Source organism: Phytophthora cinnamomi (assembly GCF_018691715.1).
Source record: "Phytophthora cinnamomi strain GKB4 chromosome Unknown Contig17, whole genome shotgun sequence".
In the NCBI taxonomy this organism is placed as follows: domain Eukaryota; phylum Oomycota; class Peronosporomycetes; order Peronosporales; family Peronosporaceae; genus Phytophthora; species Phytophthora cinnamomi.
In genome coordinates, this window is record NW_027150950.1 from 376115 (window position 1) to 402911 (window position 26797).

Consider the following 26797-nt stretch of genomic DNA (forward strand, 5'->3'; position numbering starts at 1 on the left):
TGAGACCTGTCCGTTACTGTGAAGAATTCGCTATTGTGGGGTTGTGCTGATCGAGGAGCTACAAATTGTGCCCATTGGCTGTAAATCGGAGGGTGTTGTGGCCAATGGGAGGCGTTATCAGATTTTTTTGATTGAGAAGCATAGTTGCCTTTTTTGCCGCCGCCGTTAGTTTTAAGATCAGGGCAGGCAGGCAGAATGCCGTCGTTGGGCAAGAAAGCGTCGCACCTGCAGCCGTTCCAGGACTTGTACGCCGCCAAGTACGCGCTGCAAGTGACGCGGCGCAGCATCGTCGACGGAGTGCGAGAAGTGGAGTGCCGCATGTGCCGGGCGTTCGGCCACGAGGAGAGCGCCGCGGCAGTTGGCAGCAAGAGGAAACTGCAGTCCGAGGTTAAGAGCTGGGCGGGGCCGCAGTTCCGCACCGACTACTTCCTCCGCCATTTGAAGAGCCAGCACGAGGAGCACTGGGCGATCTACCAGACGCTCCAGTCTGAGCAGGAGAAGGAGAGATATCTCCAAGTTGAAGAGGGAGAAGAAGAGCAAAAAGATGCAATAATTAAGGACGAGAAGGAGCATTTTAAGGAGGAGGAGCAGGAGGAAAAGGAAGAAGCACTTCAGTTCGAGGAGACCGACGACGCTCAGGATGGGTTTGTTGCCGCCCTTGAGCGAGCGACTCGAGTTGGCAGGGAGAAGCTGCTGGCGGCCGTCACGGAGATCACGGCAAACCAGCGCAAGAGCGCGGAGGCGCTGCGCACAATGATGTCGAACATGCAGACGGACTATCTTAGTCTGCGTCAGCGAGAACTGGAGGTTCGAGATCGCGAGTTGAAGAGCCTGGAGGCTGAGCGACGCGAGCGACAGGAGGAGCGCAAGACCCTGCACGAGCTCGAACAGGCGGGGCGCCGCGAGCGCGAGGAGGAGCGCAAAGCGGAGCACGAGCGATTTTTGGCGCTGCTGAGCACCATGCACACGGAGTAAGCTTGTGGAACGACAGGCCAGGTTGGCCGCAGGAGCTCGTGTTGAACATTTTGTACCGCGATTGTAAACGAAAGGAGGCGGTTCTATGAGAACGCCTCAGCACCGCCAGAGCAGACAAAACCGTAGTTATGAAGTGTGCGGGCTAATGTATTGAAATGCAAGTGACATTGCGATGCTGTGCTAGCTCTTACGCCTATTTCGTGGTCGCTACAACAATGGACGTGGGCACCGCTACGCTATGGCTCCATAATGTTGCCGGCAGGTGTGATGAGGGCGCCACGGAAAATCAGCGAGACGTCCTCGATATCGCTGAGTAGCTGCAGCAGCGGCGACACCATGTCGAGGTGGCTGTACAAAATATCCACGCGTTTGCTCGTATTGTCCCAGTGAAAACGCGCTGAGCCTTTCATGACAATGCGCTGGCCCAGCAACTGGGAAATGATGCGCTTCCGGCGATGACTGTCTTGGCCTTTAGATTCGTCTACCAACTGTGGGAACACTTTCTGCAGGGATTGCTTTGTCAACGTGATGGTGGTGAAGGTGCTGGCAACAAGGGAGTGCTTTGCGATGGACCTTAGACCTTTGAGCTTGACGTGGACATCCGGAAAGAACAGCGTGAAGATCCTCCAACACGCCATCAGCGACTCGAAACCAGAGGTGATACCCGTATCCACATCCAGTGCCAACACTGTTCGCAGGTACTTCACGCTTTTGGGGGGCAATCCTTTTGAACTGGATAACCCATGCTCGAAAATACTGAAGTACTCGACTGCAGCCGACCACAGAATCTCCCTCGAACGCAGGAGGTGATCTCGCCGAATCAGCAGCTGACTAACCTCATCGCGTAGCAGCGGCATGTAATTCTCCAGGCTCGCCGCAGCCCTCGACTTCTTTTGCATGTATCGTTGCTGGGATATGCGCCGACGCTCTCGCTTCTTGTTTTGCAGCGCACGCAGCGTCTTCAGCGTGACTGGGTCTATCACCGCCCCGATTTCGCTTATTGATAGCTTGGCCCGGAAAGGATTGCTGGTCTGCACATATTCATCTGACGGCGACAACTTGGAGCCCACACACGCCATTTCGTCGTCCTCGGAGGAGTCCCGTTGCCAGCGGCTTTGGTCCGTGCTGTCGATTCCGGCGGTGTAGGAATGACGAAGTGACCACTTGCGCTGGACCACGCTACCAATAACGTCTTCATTGAACGTCTGGGCTTCAGGAGGGTAGAAGATCTGGCTTCGCATGGTGATAGCGAATTGGTCGGTGCGGACGAAATGGCCGAATGAGGATCCAAACGGTTCGGGCGCAGAGCTTGTCGTGGCTGGAAACCAAAATTCTTCTCGCAATCAAAAGATTTGATTGCCAGTTGTGCTGTTGAAGACTGAGCGACTTGATCGGCGTGGCGGAAATGACAAAGTGGGACTCTGTGCAGACCCAAGCTGTTCACAGTTCGGGCGGTGATTACATATTATGTATGAAATGCTTTGATTGCGAGCCGCACTGCGCAAATCGCAAGCTTGAACCTTTTAATCGGCTGTTCCTCTCGCTTGCATCACTGCCAGTGAGCCCAGTACATGTAGTCACCAGTGAATCACTGGTGACTACATGTAACCTTACAGTACGGAACTTATAACTCTCTTGGGAGACTAATGCCAAAGCTGCCGTGAAGTCTAGAATCTGTAACAGACAAAAAAGGCAACTTTTACGTGCCGTGAAGCCATCGAAGCAGCAAAATTATATCATTTTTTCCCAACAAAACTGAACCTATTTTCCACCAACCACTCGCTCTGTCTCTATAGCAATATCCGCCAATAACAGCCGCGCTGTCACTGATACGCCTTCACTGGGTTAATCGCGCCTGGAAGCGCTAGTGCCGTCGTCTTCCGCGAGCGCGCGTGTGTCCTCCATCGTCCCTCTCTCACGCCCACCACGCCCACTATGTGTGCCGCCGTCCCTCGTCGCCGACGACGCAAGTTGCAGCTTCTAACGCTCTCTGTAGCCCTCGCAATGCCCGAGAACGCGTCGGTGCTCGGCTCGCCCGGCAGTAGCGACGTTCTGGCGCGCTGCGAGAGCCTCCAGAGCGACACCGCGGCGCTCACAAGCCCCAGCGAGACAGAGCTGCCCAGCGACGTGGCAACCACGCTGTCCACGTCCTCCAGCTCCTCCTGGAGCGACCTGGACGACGTGGCCAAGGTGGGGCTGCTGTGGGCGCACGGCTACGTCTTCTCCGGCGGCTCCAGCAATGGGGGCGAGGCCGGAGACGCTCTGGTCCAAGTCTACACACGCTGCAGTGAAGGATCGGCAACGGGCGCGGCCATGGCGGACGTGGGGGTGTCGTACGACGACTTTACCGGCTCTGGGAGCCGCTGTGAGGCTGCGAGCTGCGGCTCGTACTACCAGGCCACCAACGCCAACTGCGTCGCCAATGTGACGAGTGCAATCCAGTGTGCGGTGGATGGGGGATCGTCGCAGCTGCCGACGGCTAAGGGGGTGTCGTTCTGGTCCTCGGTCACGTCGTCCAGCACCATCCCGTACCCTCAGGCGTACGAGCACAGCATCACGTTGAGTGACGCGACAGCGCTGCAGGTTTACTCCATCCACATGCGGAACAATGACGCTGGCGTGTCGTGTGGCAATACGCTGGATACGATCGTCCCGTGCTTGAGACTGGAGGACGTGGCGACATCTGAAACCACTTCAACCAGCGGGGCGAGCGGGTGGTGCAAACCGACGGTTGACGCTGATAAAGTCAAGAGCTTCCTGGCTGCGGTGAGCACGGTTCAGGTGAACAAGCAGTCGGACGAGACCGAGACGGTGGATGAGGGAAGTGGTAATGGGTTGGTGTTGGGTGCGGCGATCGGCGGCGGCGTGCTCCTTATCATCGTGGTTTTGGTCGCTTGCTGTTGCTGCCGGAAGAAGAGGGCGCGGAGAGATGAACAACCATCAGAGACAGCAGCTATTGGAACGGCGCGAGAACCGAGTGAGGCTTCAAGCGCCACGCGATCGGGCTTGGGCTTCATTCCTCGGATGATCGGTCGGCGCGGGAAAAATAGCGACAGCGGTAGTGATACCTCGTCCAACGCCGCCACAAATGTGAATGTGCAGACTAACCGGGGTCGAAGGTCGTCTTGGTACACGTTCGGCAACGCCAGCAACCGTGAATCGACAGTGTATGGCCGCCGATCGTCTATGGCGGGATCGTGGGTGGGAGCAGGTGCTGGGGGAAAGACTGTGAGCGAGTACTGCAGTGAATCTGAGATTCTGACGGACTTTATGCAGGACCCAGAGGTGTTCACGAAGCGCATTGCGTTCGACGAACTGACCTTCTTGCGAATGCTGTCGAAGGGGGCCTACGGCGAAGTTTGGCTTGGGCAACTGGAAACACGTCACGTGGCTATCAAGCGCTTGTTACCAGAGAAATGCCAATTTACTGCCAGCTTGGAGCAGTTTGCTGGGGAGATCCAACTCATGTGCACACTGCAGCATCGCAACATCGTGTCGTTTGTGGGTGTGAGCTGGAATCGGTTGCAGAATCTGTGCGCTGTAGTGGAGTACATGGACGCCGGTGACCTCGAGGAAGTGCTCAAGAAGAACCGAGAGAAGCTCACTTGGCAGCGCGAAAAGATATCGATCGCGATGGATGTAGCAGAGGGCTTAGTCTACCTGCACTGCTTACGGCCCATTGTGGTGCACCGCGACCTCAAGTCGAAAAACGTGCTGCTAAATCGCAAATTCAACGCCAAGTTGAGCGACTTCGGAGTTAGCCGCAAGACTCAAGTGAACGAGACCATGACTTCGGGTGTCGGCACGCTCTTGTGGACAGCACCGGAGATTATTGAAGGCAAGAAATACTCGGAAAAGGCAGATATCTACTCGTTGGGTGTCGTGCTATCCGAGATGGACACATGCGATACCCCGTTCGCAGATGTGACATCGGACAAAGGTGAGCGATTACCGGGAATGCAACTTGCTCAGCTTGTGCGGCTGGGCAAAATCCGTGTATCTCTACGCAAGGACTGTCCGCCCAATCTCCACAAGCTGGTTATGGACTGCACGCAGTTGGACCCAGACGCACGGCCAAGCTCTATGCAGGTGGCCTTCACTCTCAAGAGTATTATCGCGCCAATGTTGCGTATGTCATCGTCGACGGCCACGACGGCCTCGGCGTCATCTTCGACTGGTTTCCCATCTAGCGGTGGTCATACTACAACTGGACAAGCTCTTCAACGCCCGCCGCCTTCAGTCAAAGGCGGTCGTATTTAATTACGGACCAGTACGTCATCATCTACTATAGTGGCCGCGTGTTCATAGGCGACATCTACTCTAGTCGCTGAATGCTATAAAACATGTAGTGACCTGTGTTAGGCCTTTTACATTGAATTCCTGATCTGTATCAATGCAACGATTGTCCGATACGCCTACTGCATTGTTTTAAAAGATTCATACATGTATTTACAACGCAGCCCAGGTCACCCCGGAGGAGTATTTCCTGGTAAAAGGTCTGAACCTCAACTTGAAAGTCTATGGTGACTGCGCTGGCTAAGAACCTCACTCTGAAGGAGTGGCTCGCGTACTCGAAACCCTGGAATGAGAGGATGTCGAAGGCCTCCATGTAAGTGAACGCAAATACTTCTGAAGCAAATCTTGCTTGTCTTGCTTACAAAACAAAACTAGCCATAGGGATAAACAGACATGAGCACTGAGCAAGTTTTAGATTGTCTTCTCATATGTAAGCCGCCGACTCGTTGCACAACTTTTTTTTTTATCGAACCCTCGTCCGATAACTATACCGCGTCACAAACGGCGAAATGATGCACGGATATCGCGTTTCCTTGTATGTCTTCGTCAATTAAAGTAGATGTGAAACTACGTTACTGCCTCCGATATCAACGCACCGATAAAATCATGTTTCGAATTGCGTTGTGGTCAAGAAATACGAAGAAGAAACGATTACCAAAGGTTTTGGATTCAAGTGTGCTGGTCCGCGATATAGCTCAGCATTTGCCCCAACCCCATATGATTGAGACTTTGGATGTCTTGTTTTGAAATGTTGCAAGTCGCTCACGTGCTCCCCGCCACCTTTGTAAAAATGATTCCCAGAGCGTCGATATCATCACCGGAGCCGTGAAATCCGCCTAGCTGGAACCCGTCCGGCCCGGAAACAATTGTGCTTGCATCAGTGCGGTGTCCGTCCTCAACGAAGTGATCCTTGTTTGTTGAGAATTTCAGGTAGAAGACCCGGGTATGGCCTTTGTGGGATCCCCAGTGGATCTCCACCGATGTGGCAAACTCGCCAGGCTCCAATGCCAATTTGTGGGGTTTGCCACCAGTTCCACCATGAATGAGAGTACTGGCGGTGGGTTCTGAGACTTCCAACTCGACACCATCGACGCGCTCTCCCGATCGAATAGTGACGGAGGTAACAGTCTGCCCGCTTGCAGCCAAGGCTATGTCCGTGAACCGGGTGGCGTGGGGCCCACCGTAGGCATTGCTGAGATGAAGATCTGGGTTCAGCGTCCACGAGAACTTGGACGAGACTGGCACGTTATTTTTCGACAACATGGAGCCGTCGGCAGCCAGGAACGCTGAGTGCTCGTCGTTCCATGCATCCACCGTGATCTTGATGTAGTTGTTGCCGCGGAACAGGATTCTGTTTCCGACTTCGCACTCGTTTGTTACGGCGGCCAAGTCACACCGGAGTACAGGAGTTCCTTTCTCGGGCGCAATCCCCTTTCGAATAGTCTGCACTCACGCGTCCGTCAGTTTTTGATTGTCGATGAATTCTCGAATCGTGTCAGTCGCGCTGGTGTACCTGGTGCTAGTGTCGTCCATGGCTAACACAGCATTGTCGGCCGAGTTGGCTGTGATAAAATCGCTCAGTTGCGCCAAGTTTGCAACGCGAGCCTTTTGGTCGGCTTCGGTGAACCCCGTGTCTGCGTGCAGGTTGTACACATCCAGGCTAACACCGTCAGCGAGCTGAATCTCGACGAGCGAGAAGCCGTTGGGTATGTCGCAGTCGTCACCATCAAAGTTGCTGCACTCGACCCACTTCGTACGCCCGAATGTTGAAATGTTGGAGAATGGTTTTTGTTTTTGTTTTTCAGTGAGGTACATCGATGTCACTTAGCTATGCTAACGACTTCCTGTCCGTTCTAGTGTAGGCCCTTATGCCATCCACTAGCTAGCCCGGCCCGAGCAAAAGCTCCACCGTCCCCTTCCTGCTTCCCGAGGGAGCTGCAAAGTGTGATCTCCCTAACGGGAATCACTCACGACGCCGTCCGACTCCGTGATCGCTATATTGTCGACCCAGTGGGCGACATCTCCTTCCAGGTGCTGTAGCACCGAGGTCCATTTTCGTTGTTGAGGTGTATCGTCCTCGAGTAACACCTGGACACTGCGTCGAGTATCCATTGCTCTGTTTGGTAATGCGTCTGCCATCTTGTTGTAAATGTTGGAGAATAGGAGGCGCGACAGCGTGTTGAAGCTGCAGTCACCATGCACCTTGTTCCTGACGGTTGAAACCCCACCTTCCGACTCACTGCGATATGCGTGGGTGTCGTCCTCGTACAGGAAGGCGTGAGTATTCAAGTCCTCTTGGACGTTGACGATGTCCCAGTCGGAAATGCGCTTGCCCATCTCCCTGCTAAGGGAGGCACTGTCGTCCGTTGAGACGAGGGCTTGGATGCCCCCTACATTGTAGGAGAACGCGCTGAAGACGTTAGCTGGAGATGCATGATTTGAAGGGGTCTGCTTGTTTCGAACTCGCTGAAATGGGTAACTGTGCAAGTAAGCCGCGGATGGCGAGCTTGCTCGGACACAGCGTAACTATGCCCCCTCCGAACACAACCTAGCTTTGCCAGATCATTGCTGGATGTCAGCTGTACAGTACATTGTAGTGTAGCAACACGATCATAAGATGGTGAATGTGTAAACCACTTGCTGAAAAAGTAATAGTTCACGGTAAATAACACATGTGCCAGCGAGGTTGGCATTTTCCCTTCAAGTCGTTTACTGTACGCTTTCACGAGTTTTGGTGCTGGTTTTAAGTTGGCGTCACAATGGTATATCAGTGCTACGAGCTAGTAAGACTTCAGCCTTGATGCGCTCTTCAGTGCAGCACAGTGGGGGCGAGAGGAACATCTCTGCAGTACGACCACGACCTCGTTTTGAATCGTTCAATTTTGAGATTATAGCGTCGGACGTGCACAAATCTAGCTTCAAACAACTTCCAATCTCCCGTTGACACTCACCCTTCAAGATGCTATTCCCCTATGCCGTGCCTTCACCATGCTGTACTATATACGCGGACCCCGCACCAGCACACGACACGGCCTTCTCCAGCAGCATCGTCACGTTCGCATAGCTCAGACCAATGCTCGTGACGGTGTCAGCGGGCGGCTTCCCTTGCACGAGCCACAAAAAGTCCGGGTGGTTATCGTTCGATCCGTAGAGCCATTCGCCGCCAATGATCTCCTCGTTCTCGTCGATCTCAAGAAGGTAGTCGTAGTCCGTTCCCACTGTGAATTTCTTGTTCAGACCCGAGGCCACCAGTCCGCCATCAGTCCACGTCTCGTTGATCCACGACAAACGCGACTTGACGTACACGATGCTCGTGGCATTTTCGTTCCAGGGATACGACTCGAGTCCGTAGAAGGTGTTTGCAGCCTTTTCCGTGCTCATGGTGGTTTGCTCGTACACCTTGAAACCAACCACAGGTTGGTTCCAGATCTCGATTCCAGCATCTCTGTCGATCATAAAGGTGGTGTTCAACAAACCGAGAATGTTGGCAGCGGCGATGTGGAAAACCCCCGGGTTTAGATCGCGGTATGAGTAGTCGGTGTGCCTCCCGTAGTGGTCGATCGAGTCGTTGTAGCCGTTGTAGCGAGAGCCAGTGAATACGATCGATATGTTCGCGTCGTCATAGACGTCCGTAACGAGTGCCTTGATATCCATAGGCTGGAAAGTGACGCCGTTGAACGTAACGGGGCAATTAGGCTCCTGCTCTAGGATGGCTGCCGGAGCCCACGCATGGCAAATGCCGTGCCACGTCGGGATACAGTATCCTGTCGTCGCGTTGGCACGTTTACCGCAGACGGTGTCCATTTTGGGGTCGAAGCACTGGCTGTCTGTAGTACATTGCGGCAAGTAGTTCTCGGAATCGACACCACTTTGGTTTGAGACGCTGTTCATGAACGTGGTAACATCGAGACCAAATGCCTTCGCGTACTTCTCGGCAGGGCTTGGCTGTCCTTTACTCCACTCAAAATTGATGCCGTCCAGGTAGTTGGGCCAGTTGGAGCCTGCCCATGGAGACGAATGGTACACAGCAGTCGTGGGTAAGTTCTTCAGCTTGCGTTCCAGTACAGTGCCGAAGTAGTTCTGGAGCGTGGTAATACCGCCACTGTAAGCCTCCTCCAGCCTGCGGGCAGTAGCGCCCGTGGGCAAGGCTGAGATGACCGAGGTCCCTGTGGCTTGCTGCTTCTCGACGTAGGCGTCAGGGTTGGTGCCGATGGGAGGACGATTCTCCGACATGACCCGCGTTCCCACCTTCTTAAACACTGGCTGAACCGGAGATGTCGAGCAATTCGATAGCAGACTCTTGTCCTTCACAGGCACAGTTGATATTGCAGCGGGCTTGGGCGAGTTGGGGTCTTTTGGCACGGTTACGACACAGTTTCCGTTGTCTTCGATCGGACGGCCGCGTCCGGGGAAGGCCTTATTCCCAATGCCGTACGAAGTGCACGTGGTGTAGGGGGCGTATTGCAGCGATGAAGCTGTGGCCTGCTGCAGCTGGAGCGCCGCAAAGACAAACGCAGCGACGAGGTAGGCACTGGGGATACGCGCCATTGAAGTGGAGAGTATTGTCCTGGTGTCAAGTTGCTCGTCGTTGAGGAAAATGAAGAGTGAGTAGTATTCCTGTTTGGCTATCTGGCTGTGGGTACCAGTGCATCCCTCAACTCCATTCATCGAAGCCAACTGGATGTTGATTTGCACTTGCAAGTACATGTAAAGGCGAAGCGTCGGCGCTAGTGCTCACCAACGACGTATAATAACACAACCACTCTACATAATGCTTACGCCACATGACTGATACCCATTGCCCGATGGCTTTGGTGACAACAAGATTGAAAGCAGCTGATGTTGTACAAAAAGGCAGCTTACAGAGCGAACTGTTTATAAACACATGATACACAGAAGTTTTAACGCATCGCAACCCTTCAAATATTTTCAAACTCGCTCGAACCAACACCTTGAATTAGTAATTGATCATAGTATTAATACATGTATATAATATTAATGATCGCTTCACTTTTTTTCAAACTAGTGAGCAAATGATTGGTCGGTATGACAGCTGGGATAATCTATCAAGCAACAACTGAGCGTGCTGATGCTTCGCTCTGTCCCCTACCGGTACATTCTTGGAGAACGCACTTGAATGGGTCTGCCATGAGTTGGATTGTCTTACAAGTCGAATTGTGTACATGTGTACCTGCCGTCGTACAAGAAAATAACAGGTAAGCTTAACCTAACTTCGGAAAATTCATTGATGGAAGCCTATATCTGTCCGTAGTGTTGGTGTCTAACACTAGACCTAGCGGCACCAGTACAGTAAACCATGGGTTCACCGCAACGCACAGCCTCAACGCAGCACGTAAAAACTGTCAGGTTTTCGGCAAAAACTGTGCTGAGATCATATATATGGGGGTAACACAACATGTCTTTATCTTAATATTTGTATGGACAAAGCGAGGCATTTCTTCAAATCCGCAAATTATGCGATGACCGATCACGGTTATTTTTTACGCAGTAAAACTCGGCATTTGCCAACAAATTATATAGAACGGGAACTTTTTACGAATGTCGCAATGGATCCGTGGTTTACGGTACACTGTGGCTCTGTCTTGTTCAACCAAAACCCAGGCAAACGATTTGCTGTAGTACTACTAGTAGTATCCAGTACTTCGTACATGTAGCGATCAGAGGATGGTGAATATGGGAAACATAATACAAAGTACCAGTAATACTCTGCAGCCATGGTTAGTAATGGACAGATTACTTCCAGAAGCAGCAATCCGTTTATGGTACGCTTTCATTACTATATCGGTATCTTTTGTTGTTGCTGCTGCTTTTGAATTGTCGTGCACATTATATGCGGTTGCTAGCTTGTAACGTGATACAGTACAATAATGCAGTTGGGCGAACACTGTGGACTAGCAGCTACCATTGTCACTCTCACTTCGTGAGCACAACAACAATTGTGCTCGTTATCATAGTTTCCCCCACCTGTAACAACTATCACCGTCTTGGAACTTCTGAAGTACTGCTCACATTGCAGTAGCATTGAGTACAGGCGTCCCCCTCAATTTACGCACCCTATTCTATTTGTACCCCGTCATATCTGCCTTGATAATTTGCAAGTCCTAGTGTGTTGAACAACCTATCTCTAATTTCGAAGTGACAACAATATACTTACGAAAAAAATATCTCTAATTTCCTATCAAAACATGGTTTTGTACCCACTGCACATATTGAGGGGTATGTCTGTAGAACTTATCTTTTCGCAGATTATTTCAATTCGTAAGCTCTTCCAGTGCCTCGGGCGTACAAACCAAATACCAATCTTTCTATCCCCAACATGACTCCATAATACTTCGAAGTATATTATATATTATACATTGAAATGAGTGCAAGCTAGGGTCTTCAAATTATTTTGTCCTTAAGAAAGAAGTCCTACTGGTGTATTGAGGGGATAAACTCAGACTATCCCTCGTTATTGCAGACTGACGAAGAATGCACGGAGTCGTTGAACTGCTATACATGTTTTAATATGCTCTCACAGAATTCGGACAGCATACGGTTCCCACCTGTTTACCCAGCTGAACCCGTGCAGAATCGGTACTAGCAATGTTGGCTCTACCTTCTCAACGTGAGGATAAGACGGTGCCAACATTGCTAACAGAACAGTATAATCTTTAATTGCTCGCTCATTTTCGTTGGAAGCATGAAAACCAAACTACTCTTCGACACCATTGCACATACCTCGTCTCTGCGTTTGCCCTTGCGGCATTCCAGCTGCAGCAGGCCACAGCTTCATCGCCGCTGAAATACGCCCCCTACACCACGTGCACTTCGTACGGCATTGGGAATAAGGCCTTCCCCGGACGCGGCCGTCCGATCGAAGACAACGGAAACTGTGTCGTAACCGTGCCAAAAGACCCCAACTCGCCCAAGCCCGCTGCAATCTCAACTGTGCCTGTGAAGGACAAGAGTCTGCTATCGAATTGCTCGACATCTCCGGTTCAGCCAGTGTTTAAGAAGGCGGGAACGCGGGTCATGTCGGAGAATCGTCCTCCCATCGGCACCAACCCTGACGCCTACGTCGAGAAGCAGCAAGCCACAAGCACTTCGCCTACATCGACCTTGAGCAGTGCTCAATGAGCACTACCGTCATGAGTTTTTGCAGGAACTCGTGAGCAAATCTACGGCCAAAATAGTAGATCGAGAATTGCTTAGTAACGTAAGATGGACAAACGCTGAAGTCAGATAGCAGGGGCTCATTCCGAAATCGACGACTTCAACTCCGGCCAACCCCAAGTGCCATATCTTTACAAATACAGCTTTCATACCAAAGGCAACATATTAAGAGCCCCCTCTGCGTAAGTTCTATGCCTCCCGACGGGAATCGCTATGGATCCTGTCTGGATTTCGGCTGAGGAAGCCTAATTGTCCCATGACGTCCAACGGTGTAACCTTCCAGCCCGCGGGTAACAAGGTGTTAGTCACTAATGACATTTTCAACAACCTACTACCGTACGTGTTCACCATTCAACTTCAGCTCTCTTATCTTGGGTTGCTTCATAGACTACTGCTTGAACCATAGTACATGTAGTAAGTCTCTTACATGTCAGCCCACACGGCAGTAAAAACACGGTCGTTTGAAGAGCAATCTTGAAGTAAAATCTTGCTTCTATTGATTTTGGAGTTGAGCTTACCTTTTCCGAAAGATGGCGTTCACCTCATCCTGATAAAAGTGTCCTCGACGTCTTTGACCTGCATTCTTTTTCTTCTTCTCACGCCGAAGTCGTTGGTGCTCCTTCTTCGCGGCTGTCTGGGTCCGAGTAGCTTTCTCCTCCAGTGCAAACTCTAGGTCTTCAACGTTCTCGTAAATGAAATCAACCAGGCTGTCGTAATCCATGCCAACAGGAATGAGGATTCCCATGCCCTGTTCGGGGGCCTCTTCATCCCACGAGACCTGCGGCTCCTCGACGTCAGCATCCGCAGTGATCAGGAGCGTGATCTTGTTCCACACGAGACTATGCAGACGCAGTTCCATGAAGTTGACTAGCAAAAAGTTCGCGATCCAGTGGAACGCACTTTTCTTCATGTGCGGATCCTGAAACTTGGGCAGGAAAAGCCGAGAGCGAAGTAGACTCGTCAAGACAGCATGCTGTGTCGCTGCATAAACCCAAAACGAAACAACAACACCACCACCAACAAAGGAGGCGACGACGACGATGTTAGCACGTCCAGAATCTTCCCACCGTGTTCCCTCGAAAGCCAGCAAGCACTTACTCGGTCCATCCTCCAACCCCGTCGTGGTTTCGTGCACGATGTTCTTCTCGCGCGTGAGCATCGAGTGGAAGATCTTGTCGAACTGCTCGTGCTCTCGCTTCTTGGCTCTGTTCTTCTCGCCGACACGAACGCCGTGCATGTCCGCCTGGTCGGCCACTGTGTCCTCTTCCTCCAGCCACTCGGCCAGCGCCGTCTTCCTGACCTCCTCTCCCTCCTCCGCCACTTCCAGCGGCACCTGGGCCACCTCGAACAAGTCCTGCAGAATGCGTCTCGTGGTGCGCTGCCACTCTCGAGCGAGCGGCGCCTGCAGCGCTGCCTCCGGGTCCGTCCGCGCGCTGACCGTCCGTCCAGGGTTGGACAGCGTCCGCTTCACCAGGCGCCCGGGCACCTCGACGGTGTACTTGACCTCCGCGAACGCGTCGACGTCCGAATCGTCCGCGCGCACGTGGAAAACCAGCGGGAACCGCACCGGCTCGTCCTCCATTGACTGCCGCCTCTCGCCCAGCGCCAGCAGCTGCTTGCGCGCGTTGAACGCGTCGTTATTGCAGCCGAGCGTGGCCAGCTCCAGGAACACGTTGAGCTGCTTGAGCGCCTGCTCGTTCTGCTGCGCCAGCGCCGGCGCTTGGCGCTGCACAGTGTCCGGGTGCAGCCGCAGCAGCAGCGGGGACACGTAGGGCGTGAGGTTCAGTCCCTTGGCGCGGCGTGGGCCCGGAGACGTCGACAGCCAGCGCCGCCGCAGCAGCGGAGCTCGTCGCAGCATTTTGGCGATTGAGTGGCTGGGGATTGGCTGAAAAGCAGCAATCTGTGACGTGATACGAAGAAATGGTGTGACGTTCGTGTGGTGTGGACGCTGGTGGACGAAATGTGGAGGACAATTTGCGTTACTCTTGCCTGTCGGCGATCGACCGGAGGAGGTCTGCCGCTTGTTGGAGCTGGTTGCAGCTGCGGCGGCGGCGGTCGTCGATGCTTTCTCGAAGACGCTCGGTGCGTTTGGCCACGACGTCGGTCATGCTCGCACCCGAGAGAGAAGAGGACGGGCTGGAGTAGATGTCGCCTGCCAGGCTCGGCGGCTGAGCGAATCGTAGGAGGCGGAAGGCTTCCGCGGCCGCGTACAAACGGGCCTTTTGGCTGCGTGCGTGGTGCTTGCTGCCGCTTTTCGCACAGTGCCACTTCCAGGCTTGCTGCACCAACACTGCGGCGCTCTCCTTGCGCTGGCGGACGTAACGGTAGAACCGCGCGACGTCCAGCACCGTTTGTTCTTGTGGAGAAAGTTGCAGCGCGTCGATGAGGATAACCCGCAACAGGCATGCGATGACCATGCCGCCGATGATGCCGCCCATTGCGATGACAATCTTGCCGCCCAGAGTCCACGGGAAGGTATCGCCGTAGCCGACGCCGGTGATGGTGACAATCGTGAGCCAAAATGCGTCGCTAGCGTTTGTTTCGGTCGGATTGCTCGCCCTAATTCATACCAACACCGTCGAGCAACAACGGAGCGCAATTCGTTAAGCCTTCTTTCACGTAGCATCTCGAAACCAGTAAGCTCGTAACACACCGCTCAAAGAAGTTCAATGCTGCCGAGGTGATAAACCAGTCGATCCCTAATAGAGTCAATGTTGACTCGAATGGGAATTTCTGGAACGAGAACTTGATCGTAAGCCAGATGGACGATAAATCAATCCGATGAAGAGAGCCTTGCGCGATACCAGCACACATCAGGGTCAGAAGTAAATCAGAAAGGTCCAAAGGCTTGACACATACCAATCAGGCGTGCCTCGTTCGATACTGAATTTAAGCCGAGATGATTCCGCAGCACCCGACCGAGCAAATAAATGCGAGTAAACACCACGACATCTATTATACAATGAACAAAACGTGAAGATCCAGATCATAGCGTCAATAAAATAAAATGGCGCCATACTGGACTAATTAACTCGTACCCAGTTGATCGAGGCATAGGACATCATACTCTCCCCAACGCCAGATTTGGCGATCATCGTTGAGAAGTGGCATATGCGCTAGGCACACCAACGCTTCTAGTAAAAATTGGCTGCACTCGAAAGTAAGTACGTCAGCTCAATGCGTACAAGCAAGTAAGTCACATCAGACAAGTCACTAACCTACGTAACCCCGAGTACGCACTGAAAAATGTAGCCTCCGGTGGCAACTGCTTCGCCATGATCTTGATGTTGCAGACAATTCCTAACACCAAAAATAATATTTACACAATCCTCCATCCTCCATCAGACTTGCACCAGGTCGTAGGCAGACGTACGATATCGCATGACCAATGCATACAGCAACACCCCCGACGTGCCCGATAGCACACCCTTGAGCACGATGAACAGGGGCGAGTAGGCGAGCGAGTCCGACGACGAAAAGTCTCTCCCCTCTTCCACCAGTTGAGCCAACTCGACTCCAAGTAGCTCGCCCTCGACACTGACACACAAGATGCCAATGACCGCCAGCAGCAGCATGAAGGTCTCCCACAGCTTCTGCTCCTCTGCCAGCTGCACCAGCAATGTTTATTGTGTTGCATGTCCGTTTTCGTTTTGAGCCATTTTATATTGGTCACTAATAAATATATGCCCATAAAGAGCTGGAATACTTTACCTTGCGACTCCGGTCCAGGCTTTGGATCGTGGCGATAGTGGTTTGCCAGGCGGCGTCATTGGATTGAAATCTGCGCCTTAGCTAAAACAGTTTTATCAATATCAGCATGGTGGTCGATACTTTGTATCTGATTTTCGTAGGCGATGGACGCCGTGGCGGGAGTTCTTTGCGGTGGCTCGACCTGGTGGGTGTAGACAGCTCTGCGAGACGTGGAGGTGGATGCTGGGCGCTCGTGAACACCCACGTCCGCCGCATGTGTAGCCTTCGGGGGCATCGACTTCGGTATTTATTTGCGAAAATAAAAATCCGAGGTACCAAAAAAAGAGTTGTAAAAATACTTCAACCTAAACTTTAGTCGACCCAAACCCCGCCCGAGGCCCAAGATCAAGCAAACCAACAGATTTAGGACGGCTAACGTTCGGTCGGACTATTTTTCACAATTTCTTCTGTCCTGATCACAATCTAGCGTGACAGAATAGCACCTACAAAAGTACGTCCAGGACAGAATTCGAAACAAATGCGTACAAATCCTTAATCATGCCTCTCAGAAATGAAGCACCGTACTATTTCATCACTTTACCGGTATCTACCGATACCGGGTCCATTCGATTCCGAGCCGACCTTTACAAACGAATATCACACGAGACAACTTTCCGCACTACTCACAAATTTATATATGGGCGGAAGTATGCAAACCAGTTTCTTCCGGATGCAGAAGGATCTTTGGCGCGTTCTTGTGTCCGCCTGTTTGGGAGACTCGCCGAGTTAATTTCGGGAATGGGTTCTTCCCGGTCTAATTTCGGGCGCCCGATCGCTTTATTTCGGAGTCTTGAAACTTGATATCCGAAAAGAAGCGTTCCAGACTTTATTTTCGGGTTCTAAACGTGTTCCAGACTTATTTTCGGGCTCTTCGGCGCTACTTTCGGTCCCGAAACTAGCACCCGCCACTGCCGCAACCGTTGCTGCCACTTCCAGTGTAACCTCGCCATAGTTTTCCCACTTCTGCCAATACTACAACTGATACATCTGCCTCAACTGTGATACTACAATGATCCGCCCGCACTGAGGTGTGATAGCAGAATATCATAAATGCCGTGAATGGGTGCGAATCTAGTGGAAATATACTTGGGCTCACTATGGTGCGAACTTAATGTGGCAAATCACGGCAAGTGTGATAGTGATCTTATCGATCAAGCAGAAGACTTCGCAGATGGAGCCGTCGTGGCGAAGTTGCTTCAGTCCAAGCGGACGAAAACTAGCACTAAACGCACTTACCTGTAAAAGGTGGGCATCATGGCAACTTGGCTCGCAACACACTTCCCCGAAACTATCGATACCAACACCAAGGAAATGCAAATGCCGCTGCCTAATGATGCTGTTCTCGCCATTTTTGGACATATCTGTAGCACAACCGCACCTCGAGTTCACCGTCGGTGGACTTAACATTCACGGTGAAATGGTTGACGAGTCCGAGTTGGTCACGGACAGCGAGGATCGTGGCCAGACAACATCGAAGTATCCGTTCGAGTCTTCGGCATCCGAAAAACGAGATCGACTTCATCGTTAGTACGAACGCTCAGGTGCGCAAACTGTCGCTGATCGACGCTATCAAGTCGCCGGACTTCCTGTGCATGTACCTGGTGTTCTTTGCGAATCATATCTGTTGATGTTTCCATGATGGCTAGCGTGTTATTAGCACCAGAAACTCGACCCAGTAATCTACGTAGGTACTAGTACATGGTAGTCACGAAAAAGTCGCAATGACTGTATGCTTTCGCCGCACCTGACCAACAGAGCTTTCGCAGTTCAATCGTCGGTTCTACCACGCTGCGCAAACTAACAATTCCAAGCTCTCGATAATGGGAGATCACCGAAGCTACCACCAACATGAACTACCAACACAGCACTTGCAATTTACAAGTGGTAGTCAAGTCGCAAAAACCAATTCCAAATTCATTGCTTACACGGTATCCGGATACTCAAAACCTACACTTGCGGCGAAGAACTCGACAGCAGCCGCAGAATCCGCTCCGGTCTATCGCGACCGGAATGCTTACATCCTGCTTTGACGTTCGTCGATCATTCGTCGATACGCCAATTCAAAGCACGTCGATGTTCTCGTCGCTCATACACCACGATCGATTCGCTTGTTGTTCAAGCAATCAAGCAAGCTTTAGGCGGAGGCGGGGGTGGGGACGCCGGCCTGCACGACGTGGGCGCCGTCGCCGATGCGCGTGAGGAAGCTGGCGGGCTTGGGCAGGTCCGAGCCGAACTTGTCGGCGGGGTAGCCGGCGTCCAGCGTGTCCATGAGCTTCTGCGCGTGCTGCTGCTGCACGAGCGCCACGATGCAGCCGCCGAAGCCACCGCCCGTCATGCGCGCGCCGAAGACGCCCTCGCAGCCGCGAGCCGTCTCGACCAAGTAGTCCAGCTCGGGCGTGCTCACCTCGTAGTCGTCGCGCAGAGACTCGTGGCTCTCGAACATGAGCTTGCCCGCCTCGGCGTACTGGCGCGCGCGGATGTGGTCCACGGCGGCCACCGTGCGCTCGTCCTCCGTGATCACGTGGCGCGCGCGGCGGTACACCACCTCGTCGCCGAGCGCCTCGCGCACCGAGTCGAGCGCGGGCACCGTGGCGTCGCGCAGGTGCGTCATGGCGGGGTGGCCGTGGGTCTGCAGCGCCTTGACGGCCGCCTGGCACTGCAGCACGCGCTCCTTGTACTCGCCGCCGTTGAGCTCGTGCTTGACGTTCGAGTTGCACACGACGATGACCACGTCCGGGTCCTGGAACGCCACGGCCGTCGGCTCCTTGGTGCGGCAGTCGATGAGCAGCGCGCAGTCCTTCTTGCCGCACGACGAGATGAACTGGTCCATGATGCCGCACGGCACGTTGCAGTATTCGTGCTCGGCTGCCTGGCACAGCAGCGCCTTCTGGATGGCCGACACGCCCTTGATCTCGAACAGACTCTCGAGGAACGTGGCGAAGCCCACCTCGAGCGCCGCCGAGCTGCTCAGGCCGCTGCCGAACGGCACCGTGCTCACGATGGCCGCGTGCACGCCCAGAGGCTCCCGGCGGTTCAGGTGCTTGAGGTACTCGGCCGTCACGCCCTTGGGGTAGTTGCCCCACGACGGCTGCGTCTTGTCCAGCTGCTCCGTGTTGTCGGCCGGGAACTCCAGCACCTGGCCGGGGAAGCTCGCGGACGCCAGCTTCGTGGTGGCATCGGGCGCGCGCACGCCTACCACCACCGTCGTCTTGTCCAGCGCCAGCGGGCATACGAACCCGTCGTTGTAGTCCGTGTGCTCGCCGATGAGGTTCACGCGGCCGGGCGCCGCCGCGATGGTCAGCGCGTCGCGCGGCACGTCGGCGTACTGCTGGAAGGTCGAGTAGAAGAGCGTCACGGCCTGCTCCACGACGTCGACGTTGTCCGATCCGGCCATGGCTGGGGTGGTGTGTCTTAGGCTGCTTGGGGTGTTTGGTGCTTCTTGGGCTTGCTCGCTGAGGAGGCAATTGCAAAGTGAGGCCAGAGCGGAGAGCGGCTGTGTTGCAGCGGGCAAGGATGGGGATCGAGATCAATCCACTTGCCTAGTGCTTCGGCCTGGAGAGCTGCGCGTACGTCGCGCGTGCCACGCTTGATGCTGGTGTCGGGCGGGATAGCGTGGACAGTGGGGCGTCCCGATAGCGTCGCGTTGTGTCAAGCGACATTGGCCCAATTAATTGCAGTATTTGCAGAGGCCTTTGTTATAATAATACAATAATTGAATGAATAATCGTCGGCGATATTGTGAACGGCTGTATTTGAAAGATAGCTTCACCTGTTCAGACTAAACTTTGGAGGGCAACGCTATAGGTGAGAAAATGGTGCAAACTTTGACGTATGTACGTTTTTTGGGAGCTTTGAAGTTGGGGACTGATTGGCGACAAAATATAAGGCACTGTTGCATGCAGACGAAAGAAACGGCGCAACTTCAAACACCGTCACTTTGCTAGTCGCTCCGCTTGTAAACCCCCCGCAAGCAGAGCCGGGAAAGCGCCAACGCACATGCTGCAAACCGGAGCGATAGGGAGGTCCGGCCACGGCGCTGCAAAATTACGTCGCCGGGGCGTCAGGTTCCGAGCTCAAGGTGCAACGGCCGACCGGATTTCCCTTTTGCAGTATACTGGCGCCGCGGCGACAACAACGATGAGTTCTTGAAGTTATCGCTAACGCGAATATGGGCGTCAGCATTGCTGACAGGTTGCTCGACGACGAACTTCCTGAAGTTGCCGCCACCAGCCCCCCCCCCAGTTCTTTCAGGAACAGAGAGTGTACTTTGGTCGCCACGCACCATTGTATGGCTAACAGGGCTTGTCAACCGTGGCATGCTGCATGGGGATGGATACGGTGTTGAACTTGGCAGAGTTTCACCCCTGCTTGGAGACCGCGAGCGTCATCCCCTCCGCAGTTGACAGCGGGATGTCATCTCCAGATACCCTCGTTGAAGCTTCGACGCCTTCAAGTGCGTAGAGCCCGCCACAGACCCAGAAGAAGGCCTGCATCGTCGGGTTATTCCCTAGTATTAAGGTTGCTCTCAAGTTCACGAGCCTATATCAACAAGATTGCTGTCGCTGACCGGTGCTTTGCCCTGAGGGATTGACCACCTCGACTCGGAGCACATTTCCAACGGATGGTAGCCTTGGTCGCTGGTGTGCATGATCCCAGACTTGCACGAAAAGCAATCAATGGCGTGTAGAGCCCGTAGCGATAAGTCTTTGCCGCTTTGGATCTAGTTACACCAGGTGAGATTAAGATTGAGATCTTTCACCGTTCGGAGGTTTTGGTCGTGGACCCACCTCGTTGAATAGCCGCTGCCACGCGCGTCCCGACCACCATACTGCAGCACCACTGTGGAAGGCTTACCGCCGCTTCAGTTTTGAGGTGGTGCTCCGCTTGAGTTAAGCCGTGACGTAGTGCAAGGGTAAGACCTCCACGCGCGCTCGAGTAGCTGTGTTTGAAGTTGCAGAGGCACGCATGCTTTTCGTCTACATATCGAGGTTTTGGACGGAGCGAGTGCAGGGCTCGAGAGTGTCCTTGCCATCAATCCGCAAGGACGAGGTGTCTACATATCTCCGTCGCTCGGTGTGGCTGCGGTGGGGATGTTCAGGAACAGAGGCAACAAGCACTGACCCAACGTCAATCGCCAAGTTGAAGTTTGAATTCACAATTAATTGAATATCTACTAATCATTGCATTATTCATTCACTATTATATAAATTATTATTATAATCGTATAACCTCTTCTCCAATTAATCGGGCACTAAGCTCTGTCGCTTGACACAACGCGACGCATCAGCCGCCCACAGTTGCTCTTCAACTTGACCAAGCACCGTTGACGTCGGCAGCAGCTCTTTGCTCCCGCGTCCACGTGCTCCCGTCGACTTCGGCGTCAGCGCCATGGCTGGCAATGCCAGTGGCATTGTACTTGGCACTGCAGGTATCCACTTGAACGCAGCACAGCCGCTCTCCGCTCTGGTCTCACTTTGCAATTGCCTCCTCAGCGAGCAAGCCCAAGAAGCACCAAACACCCCAAGCAGCCTAAGACACACCACCCCAGCCATGGCCGGATCGGACAACGTCGACGTCGTGGAGCAGGCCGTGACGCTCTTCTACTCGACCTTCCAGCAGTACGCCGACGTGCCGCGCGACGCGCTGACCATCGCGGCGGCGCCCGGCCGCGTGAACCTCATCGGCGAGCACACGGACTACAACGACGGGTTCGTGTGCCCGCTGGCGCTGGACAAGACGACGGTGGTGGTGGGCGTGCGCGCGCCCGACGCCACCACGAAGCTGGCGTCCGCGAGCTTCCCCGGCCAGGTGCTGGAGTTCCCGGCCGACAACACGGAGCAGCTGGACAAGACGCAGCCGTCGTGGGGCAACTACCCCAAGGGCGTGACGGCCGAGTACCTCAAGCACCTGAACCGCCGGGAGCCTCTGGGCGTGCACGCGGCCATCGTGAGCACGGTGCCGTTCGGCAGCGGCCTGAGCAGCTCGGCGGCGCTCGAGGTGGGCTTCGCCACGTTCCTCGAGAGTCTGTTCGAGATCAAGGGCGTGTCGGCCATCCAGAAGGCGCTGCTGTGCCAGGCAGCCGAGCACGAATACTGCAACGTGCCGTGCGGCATCATGGACCAGTTCATCTCGTCGTGCGGCAAGAAGGACTGCGCGCTGCTCATCGACTGCCGCACCAAGGAGCCGACGGCCGTGGCGTTCCAGGACCCGGACGTGGTCATCGTCGTGTGCAACTCGAACGTCAAGCACGAGCTCAACGGCGGCGAGTACAAGGAGCGCGTGCTGCAGTGCCAGGCGGCCGTCAAGGCGCTGCAGACCCACGGCTACTCCGCCATGACGCACCTGCGCGACGCCACGGTGCCCGCGCTCGACTCGGTGCGCGAGGCGCTCGGCGACGAGGTGGTGTACCGCCGCGCGCGCCACGTGATCACGGAGGACGAGCGCACGGTGGCCGCCGTGGACCACATCCGCGCGCGCCAGTACGCCGAGGCGGGCAAGCTCATGTTCGAGAGCCACGAGTCTCTGCGCGACGACTACGAGGTGAGCACGCCCGAGCTGGACTACTTGGTCGAGACGGCTCGCGGCTGCGAGGGCGTCTTCGGCGCGCGCATGACGGGCGGTGGCTTCGGCGGCTGCATCGTGGCGCTCGTGCAGCAGCAGCACGCGCAGAAGCTCATGGACACGCTGGACGCCGGCTACCCCGCCGACAAGTTCGGCTCGGACCTGCCCAAGCCCGCCAGCTTCCTCACGCGCATCGGCGACGGCGCCCACGTCGTGCAGGCCGGCGTCCCCACCCCCGCCTCCGCCTAAAGCTTGCTTGATTGCTTGAACAACAAGCGAATCGATCGTGGTGTATGAGCGACGAGAACATCGACGTGCTTTGAATTGGCGTATCGACGAATGATCGACGAACGTCAAAGCAGGATGTAAGCATTCCGGTCGCGATAGACCGGAGCGGATTCTGCGGCTGCTGTCGAGTTCTTCGCCGCAAGTGTAGGTTTTGAGTATCCGGATACCGTGTAAGCAATGAATTTGGAGCAACTTGTCCACCAAATTGCAATTTGCAGATTATACCATGTACTGAGAGTTGTGTACCACGACGTAACCTCGATTAATACCAGGAAAAAGCGTTCGAAAGTACTGTGCGGCCGTGGTCTCTTTTCTTATCGTTACTGGAAAGATATGTAAGACGCATCAAGCGGATGAGGACATGGAAGCTAAAGCTAAAACAACTTCCGACCCCTCCCCTCCGGATATTTCCTGTACAGGACCCGACTACTCTTGCGCCATCACCTTAGGCCGAATCCGTACCTGAGCACGACGTAGACTTCTCAAGAAGCATCGTCACGTTTGCGTAGCTCAGGCCGTAGCTGGTGACGGTCTCAGCTGGCGGCTTCGCCGTTATGAACCACAAGAAATCTGGGTGATTGTCGTTCGACCCGTAGAGCCATCCACCTCCAATGATCTCCTCGTGCTCGTCAATCTCAAGAAGGTAGTCGTAGTAGGCTCCCCCCGTGAAGTTCGCCATCAGACCTGATGCGATGATCCCGACATTCATCTCCGACTGCTCGACCCATGACAAACGAGACTTGACGTACACGATGCTCGTGGCGTTTTCGTTCCAGGGGTATGCCTTGAGCCCGTAAAAGGTGTTAGCAGCCTTTTCCGTGCTCACGATTGTTTGCTCGTACACCTTGAAGCCGACCACTGGTTGGTTCCAGACGCCGTAGCCAGCAGCTCTGTCAATGACGAAGGTCCTGTTCAACAGACCGAGGAGGTTGGTAGCGACGACGTGGAAGAATCCTGGGTTAAGGTCACGGTACGAGTAGTCCGTGTGGTGGCCGAAGGCATCAATAGAATCGTTGTTGCCGTTGTAGCGGGAGCCAGCGAACGCATACGGTAGGTCGTTGTAAACGCCATCGTAGACCTCCGTGATCAACGCCTTGATATCCAAGGGCTGGAAAGTCACACCGTTGAACGTCACGGGACAAGTAGGCTCCGATTCAAGGTGGCAGCCGAAATCCAGGCATGATCCATAGCGAACCACGTAGGGATGCAGTAGCCTGTCGTCGCGTTGGCACGTTTAGCACAGACGGCGTCGGAGTCAGCGCACTCTTTATCCGAGGTGCACTTGGGATAGGTGTTCAATGAATAGATACCATTCTGAGCCGACACACTGTCCGTGAAGTTGGCGACGTTTAGACCGAACGCGTTGGCATACTTCTCGGCAGCGCTCGGTTGGCCCTGGTTCCACTCGAAGTTGATGCTGTCCTGGAAGGTAGGCCACGCTGGGCCGGGCCACGGGGAGGGACTGTGCAAAGCAGTCGTGGGCAGGTTCTTCAGTTTGCGCTCCATCGCGGAGCCGAAGTACTTCTCAAGTGTAGCGAAGTTGCTGCTGAAAGCGGACTCCAGCCTGCAGCTGTTGGTGGAAGGGTCGAGTTGCAGCGAAGCAGCAGCGGCCGGTTGCAGTTGGATTGCCGTGAGGGCAACAATTAGGAGGGAGGCACTGGGGATACACACCATGGTGATGGAGAATATTGCCTTGGGATCGAGGAGCTGGCTTTCTTGTTACCAAGGAAATCAGGAAGTGAGCGTAGTTCTGTTTCATACGTTGACAGGGTGGTCACCCTCAAATTGAGAAAGTTGAGCCAAAACTGCTGTAATATGAATTGCACGTACATGTACGGGGCCTACTGGAATACAGATGTAAACGGCAATCACTGGTGCTTGGTGTTCGAATTCCGTGAGAACGACAATCGCTTATGCTGACCGATGACTAAAACGTACGTGTGTAGTGCGTTGCGACAAGCCAAAAAACAAAAAAACGAGAAAGCTCAGAAGGATTAGAGTACAACACATGTACATGCCTCTAATGGGGATACAGTGAAAGCGTAATTAGTTTGCTAGATAAGTAATACAGTACCTGACATCAGATTGCTTCTGAGCCAGTACGTTTACGTTTTCATCATCATCTGAACACACTGCATGCGGGAGTCGTTGAGTTGTATAATACACGGCAGAGCAAACGGCAGCAGTGGATACCGGTATGCACGGAACAGAGCGCCATAATCACACTAAATCACGTTTTAACACTCAAAAACGTATTATCTCAAGCCTGAGAAAACGTCGACGTACATGTACAACAAACCCTAGCGGTTGCTACGCTACCGATTATGCTTCGTTCACTTGTGTGGGCCCTGGTTGTGGAAAGCGTGCGACCAGACGAAGCCGCCGCCTTCCTGGAACGTTCAAGTACCGAGTCTAAAAATGCTAAATCGTTCCGTGTACGATGTGCACGTCCCCGGAGCCTCATACGAAGCAATAGCGACTTTTGACTGCTGATCGCCATCACGCAAAACCACTTGCCGATAGGGTAAGTGTGGGTGGCGTTGGTCATGAGTTTCAATATGCGGGGATTGGCTACCTACGAGTTCCTGATGAACCACTGAAGACGGAATAGCGGTGTCTGCGCAGATGGGGGTGAATTATGCAGGAATGGAAGTCCTCCACCAACCTCGCTGGGGCTGGCAAGTCGGTTTGGTTCATCAAACGTGTTAATGCAACATGTGCTTCAAGTTCAACACCTGTGTCCATTTGATACGCATATTGGTGAAGTATGACGCTGCGGATTACTATGGAAACGAGACCTTAGTTGACCATACACCGGCCAAAAAGCGCCAACGGATTGATGAGTGGGCGACGAGGCGTTCCATCCGGTCGGCCTGTTTCCAGCTTACACGCGCTTTCCACCGAGAGAAGCTTGCCACTTAAACAAGTCAGAGGGAAAACGGCAGCCATCTCGATACATTTGAGTAGTCCGATGTAGCGGTAGTCCTGTCAATATGCGGGTTTGCGCGAATTCACCCGTGTTACGCATAACCAACAATCATGTGAGCGGATGCAAAACACTGGGTGGACAACAATCCGGATAGGGAGGATTTCGGCCGGGCCTCCACCACTATCATGGACATGCCTTAGTAGGTGTGCATCTGCTGCCACTCCACCAGAGTAGATAGCAACCCTCTCGATGATCTGTAAGCATCGGAGGAACGGGCATTGCTTGGTCGTTAGCTGGACTAAATGACTGTACTGTACCTCACCTTACTTAAACGAAACCAACAAACATTGTAATACTTGTAGAACAACTTTAATCTTCAAACGAGCTACTCATGAGATCTAGTGTGAATTACGTCCAGTGCGATATTCATGTACCGTTGGTACGCTCTGCTCCAGTACTGTAACCGATCCCCGTGGGCCAGTGGTCAAACCCTGACGCGGAGACCGGGAGGTACCGGGATCGATCCCCGCCGAGTGCGGGACTTTCCACGGAGGCCGGAGATAGGCAATATCTTGGACGAGCAGCCAATTCGTGGAGTGGTCCGTCCTGCCAACTCGCACCCCGGTGTAGGATTGTTGGGAAGGCTGGAGGCTCCAAGTGTCGAAAAATGCCTCATAGTGTAAAGCGGGGTATCAGTACCCGGTCCCGAAATGGGTCGGATAGCCACAGGCATCCCATCCGGAGCAAGCCTCAAGCCTGGTGTGTGGGTTCTGGTGGCTTAAATCTTTGCTCGAGTACTGTATCGGCAATATGCGACTACAG

At 53.8% G+C, this 26797-nt stretch overlaps 7 protein-coding genes across 9 annotated transcripts; 3 read left to right on the top strand and 4 right to left on the bottom strand.

Moving 5' to 3' along the window:
* Positions 1-195: 195 nt before the first annotated feature.
* On the top strand, positions 196-975 carry IUM83_04611 (Deoxyribose-phosphate aldolase; the record flags this gene model as incomplete). Its single annotated transcript, XM_067928699.1, has 1 exon — positions 196-975. One exon carries the CDS (start codon positions 196-198, stop codon positions 973-975), a length of 780 nt encoding a protein of 259 aa, XP_067796355.1.
* A 236-nt stretch (positions 976-1211) lies between these two features.
* IUM83_04612 (Protein kinase) lies at positions 1212-2216 on the bottom strand (the record flags this gene model as incomplete). The annotated part of the gene is made up of 1 exon (XM_067928700.1): positions 1212-2216. The coding sequence occupies one exon, from the start codon at positions 2214-2216 to the stop codon at positions 1212-1214; it is 1005 nt and encodes a 334-aa protein (XP_067796029.1).
* A 763-nt stretch (positions 2217-2979) lies between these two features.
* On the top strand, positions 2980-5588 carry IUM83_04613 (TKL protein kinase; the record flags this gene model as incomplete). 2 transcript variants are annotated; one of them, XM_067928702.1, is made up of 2 exons in its annotated part: positions 2980-4332; positions 5517-5588. In XM_067928702.1, 2 exons carry the CDS (start codon positions 2980-2982, stop codon positions 5586-5588), a joined length of 1425 nt encoding a protein of 474 aa, XP_067796027.1. The 2 variants fall into 2 exon arrangements, with proteins under 2 accessions (XP_067796027.1, XP_067796028.1); XM_067928701.1 differs by lacking the exon at positions 5517-5588 and having other exon boundaries at positions 2980-3802; positions 3889-3908.
* Positions 5589-12828: 7240 nt separating this feature from the next.
* Positions 12829-14305, bottom strand: IUM83_04614 (uncharacterized protein; the record flags this gene model as incomplete). Its single annotated transcript, XM_067928703.1, has 3 exons — positions 12829-12838; positions 12966-13428; positions 13546-14305. The coding sequence occupies 3 exons, from the start codon at positions 14303-14305 to the stop codon at positions 12829-12831; spliced, it is 1233 nt and encodes a 410-aa protein (XP_067796033.1).
* A 121-nt stretch (positions 14306-14426) lies between these two features.
* On the bottom strand, positions 14427-16432 carry IUM83_04615 (Voltage-gated Ion Channel (VIC) Superfamily; the record flags this gene model as incomplete). Of its 2 annotated transcripts, none has more annotated exons than XM_067928705.1 (8): positions 14427-15006; positions 15101-15239; positions 15307-15399; positions 15486-15595; positions 15666-15747; positions 15821-16055; positions 16159-16239; positions 16340-16432. In XM_067928705.1, the coding sequence occupies 8 exons, from the start codon at positions 16430-16432 to the stop codon at positions 14427-14429; spliced, it is 1413 nt and encodes a 470-aa protein (XP_067796031.1). The 2 variants fall into 2 exon arrangements, with proteins under 2 accessions (XP_067796031.1, XP_067796032.1); XM_067928704.1 differs by having other exon boundaries at positions 16159-16228; positions 16340-16413.
* Positions 16433-18331: 1899 nt separating this feature from the next.
* Positions 18332-19591, bottom strand: IUM83_04616 (galactokinase; the record flags this gene model as incomplete). Its single annotated transcript, XM_067928706.1, has 1 exon — positions 18332-19591. The coding sequence occupies one exon, from the start codon at positions 19589-19591 to the stop codon at positions 18332-18334; it is 1260 nt and encodes a 419-aa protein (XP_067796223.1).
* A 2156-nt stretch (positions 19592-21747) lies between these two features.
* IUM83_04617 (galactokinase) lies at positions 21748-23007 on the top strand (the record flags this gene model as incomplete). Its single annotated transcript, XM_067928707.1, has 1 exon — positions 21748-23007. The coding sequence occupies one exon, from the start codon at positions 21748-21750 to the stop codon at positions 23005-23007; it is 1260 nt and encodes a 419-aa protein (XP_067796030.1).
* Between the last annotated feature and the right edge of the window lie 3790 nt (positions 23008-26797).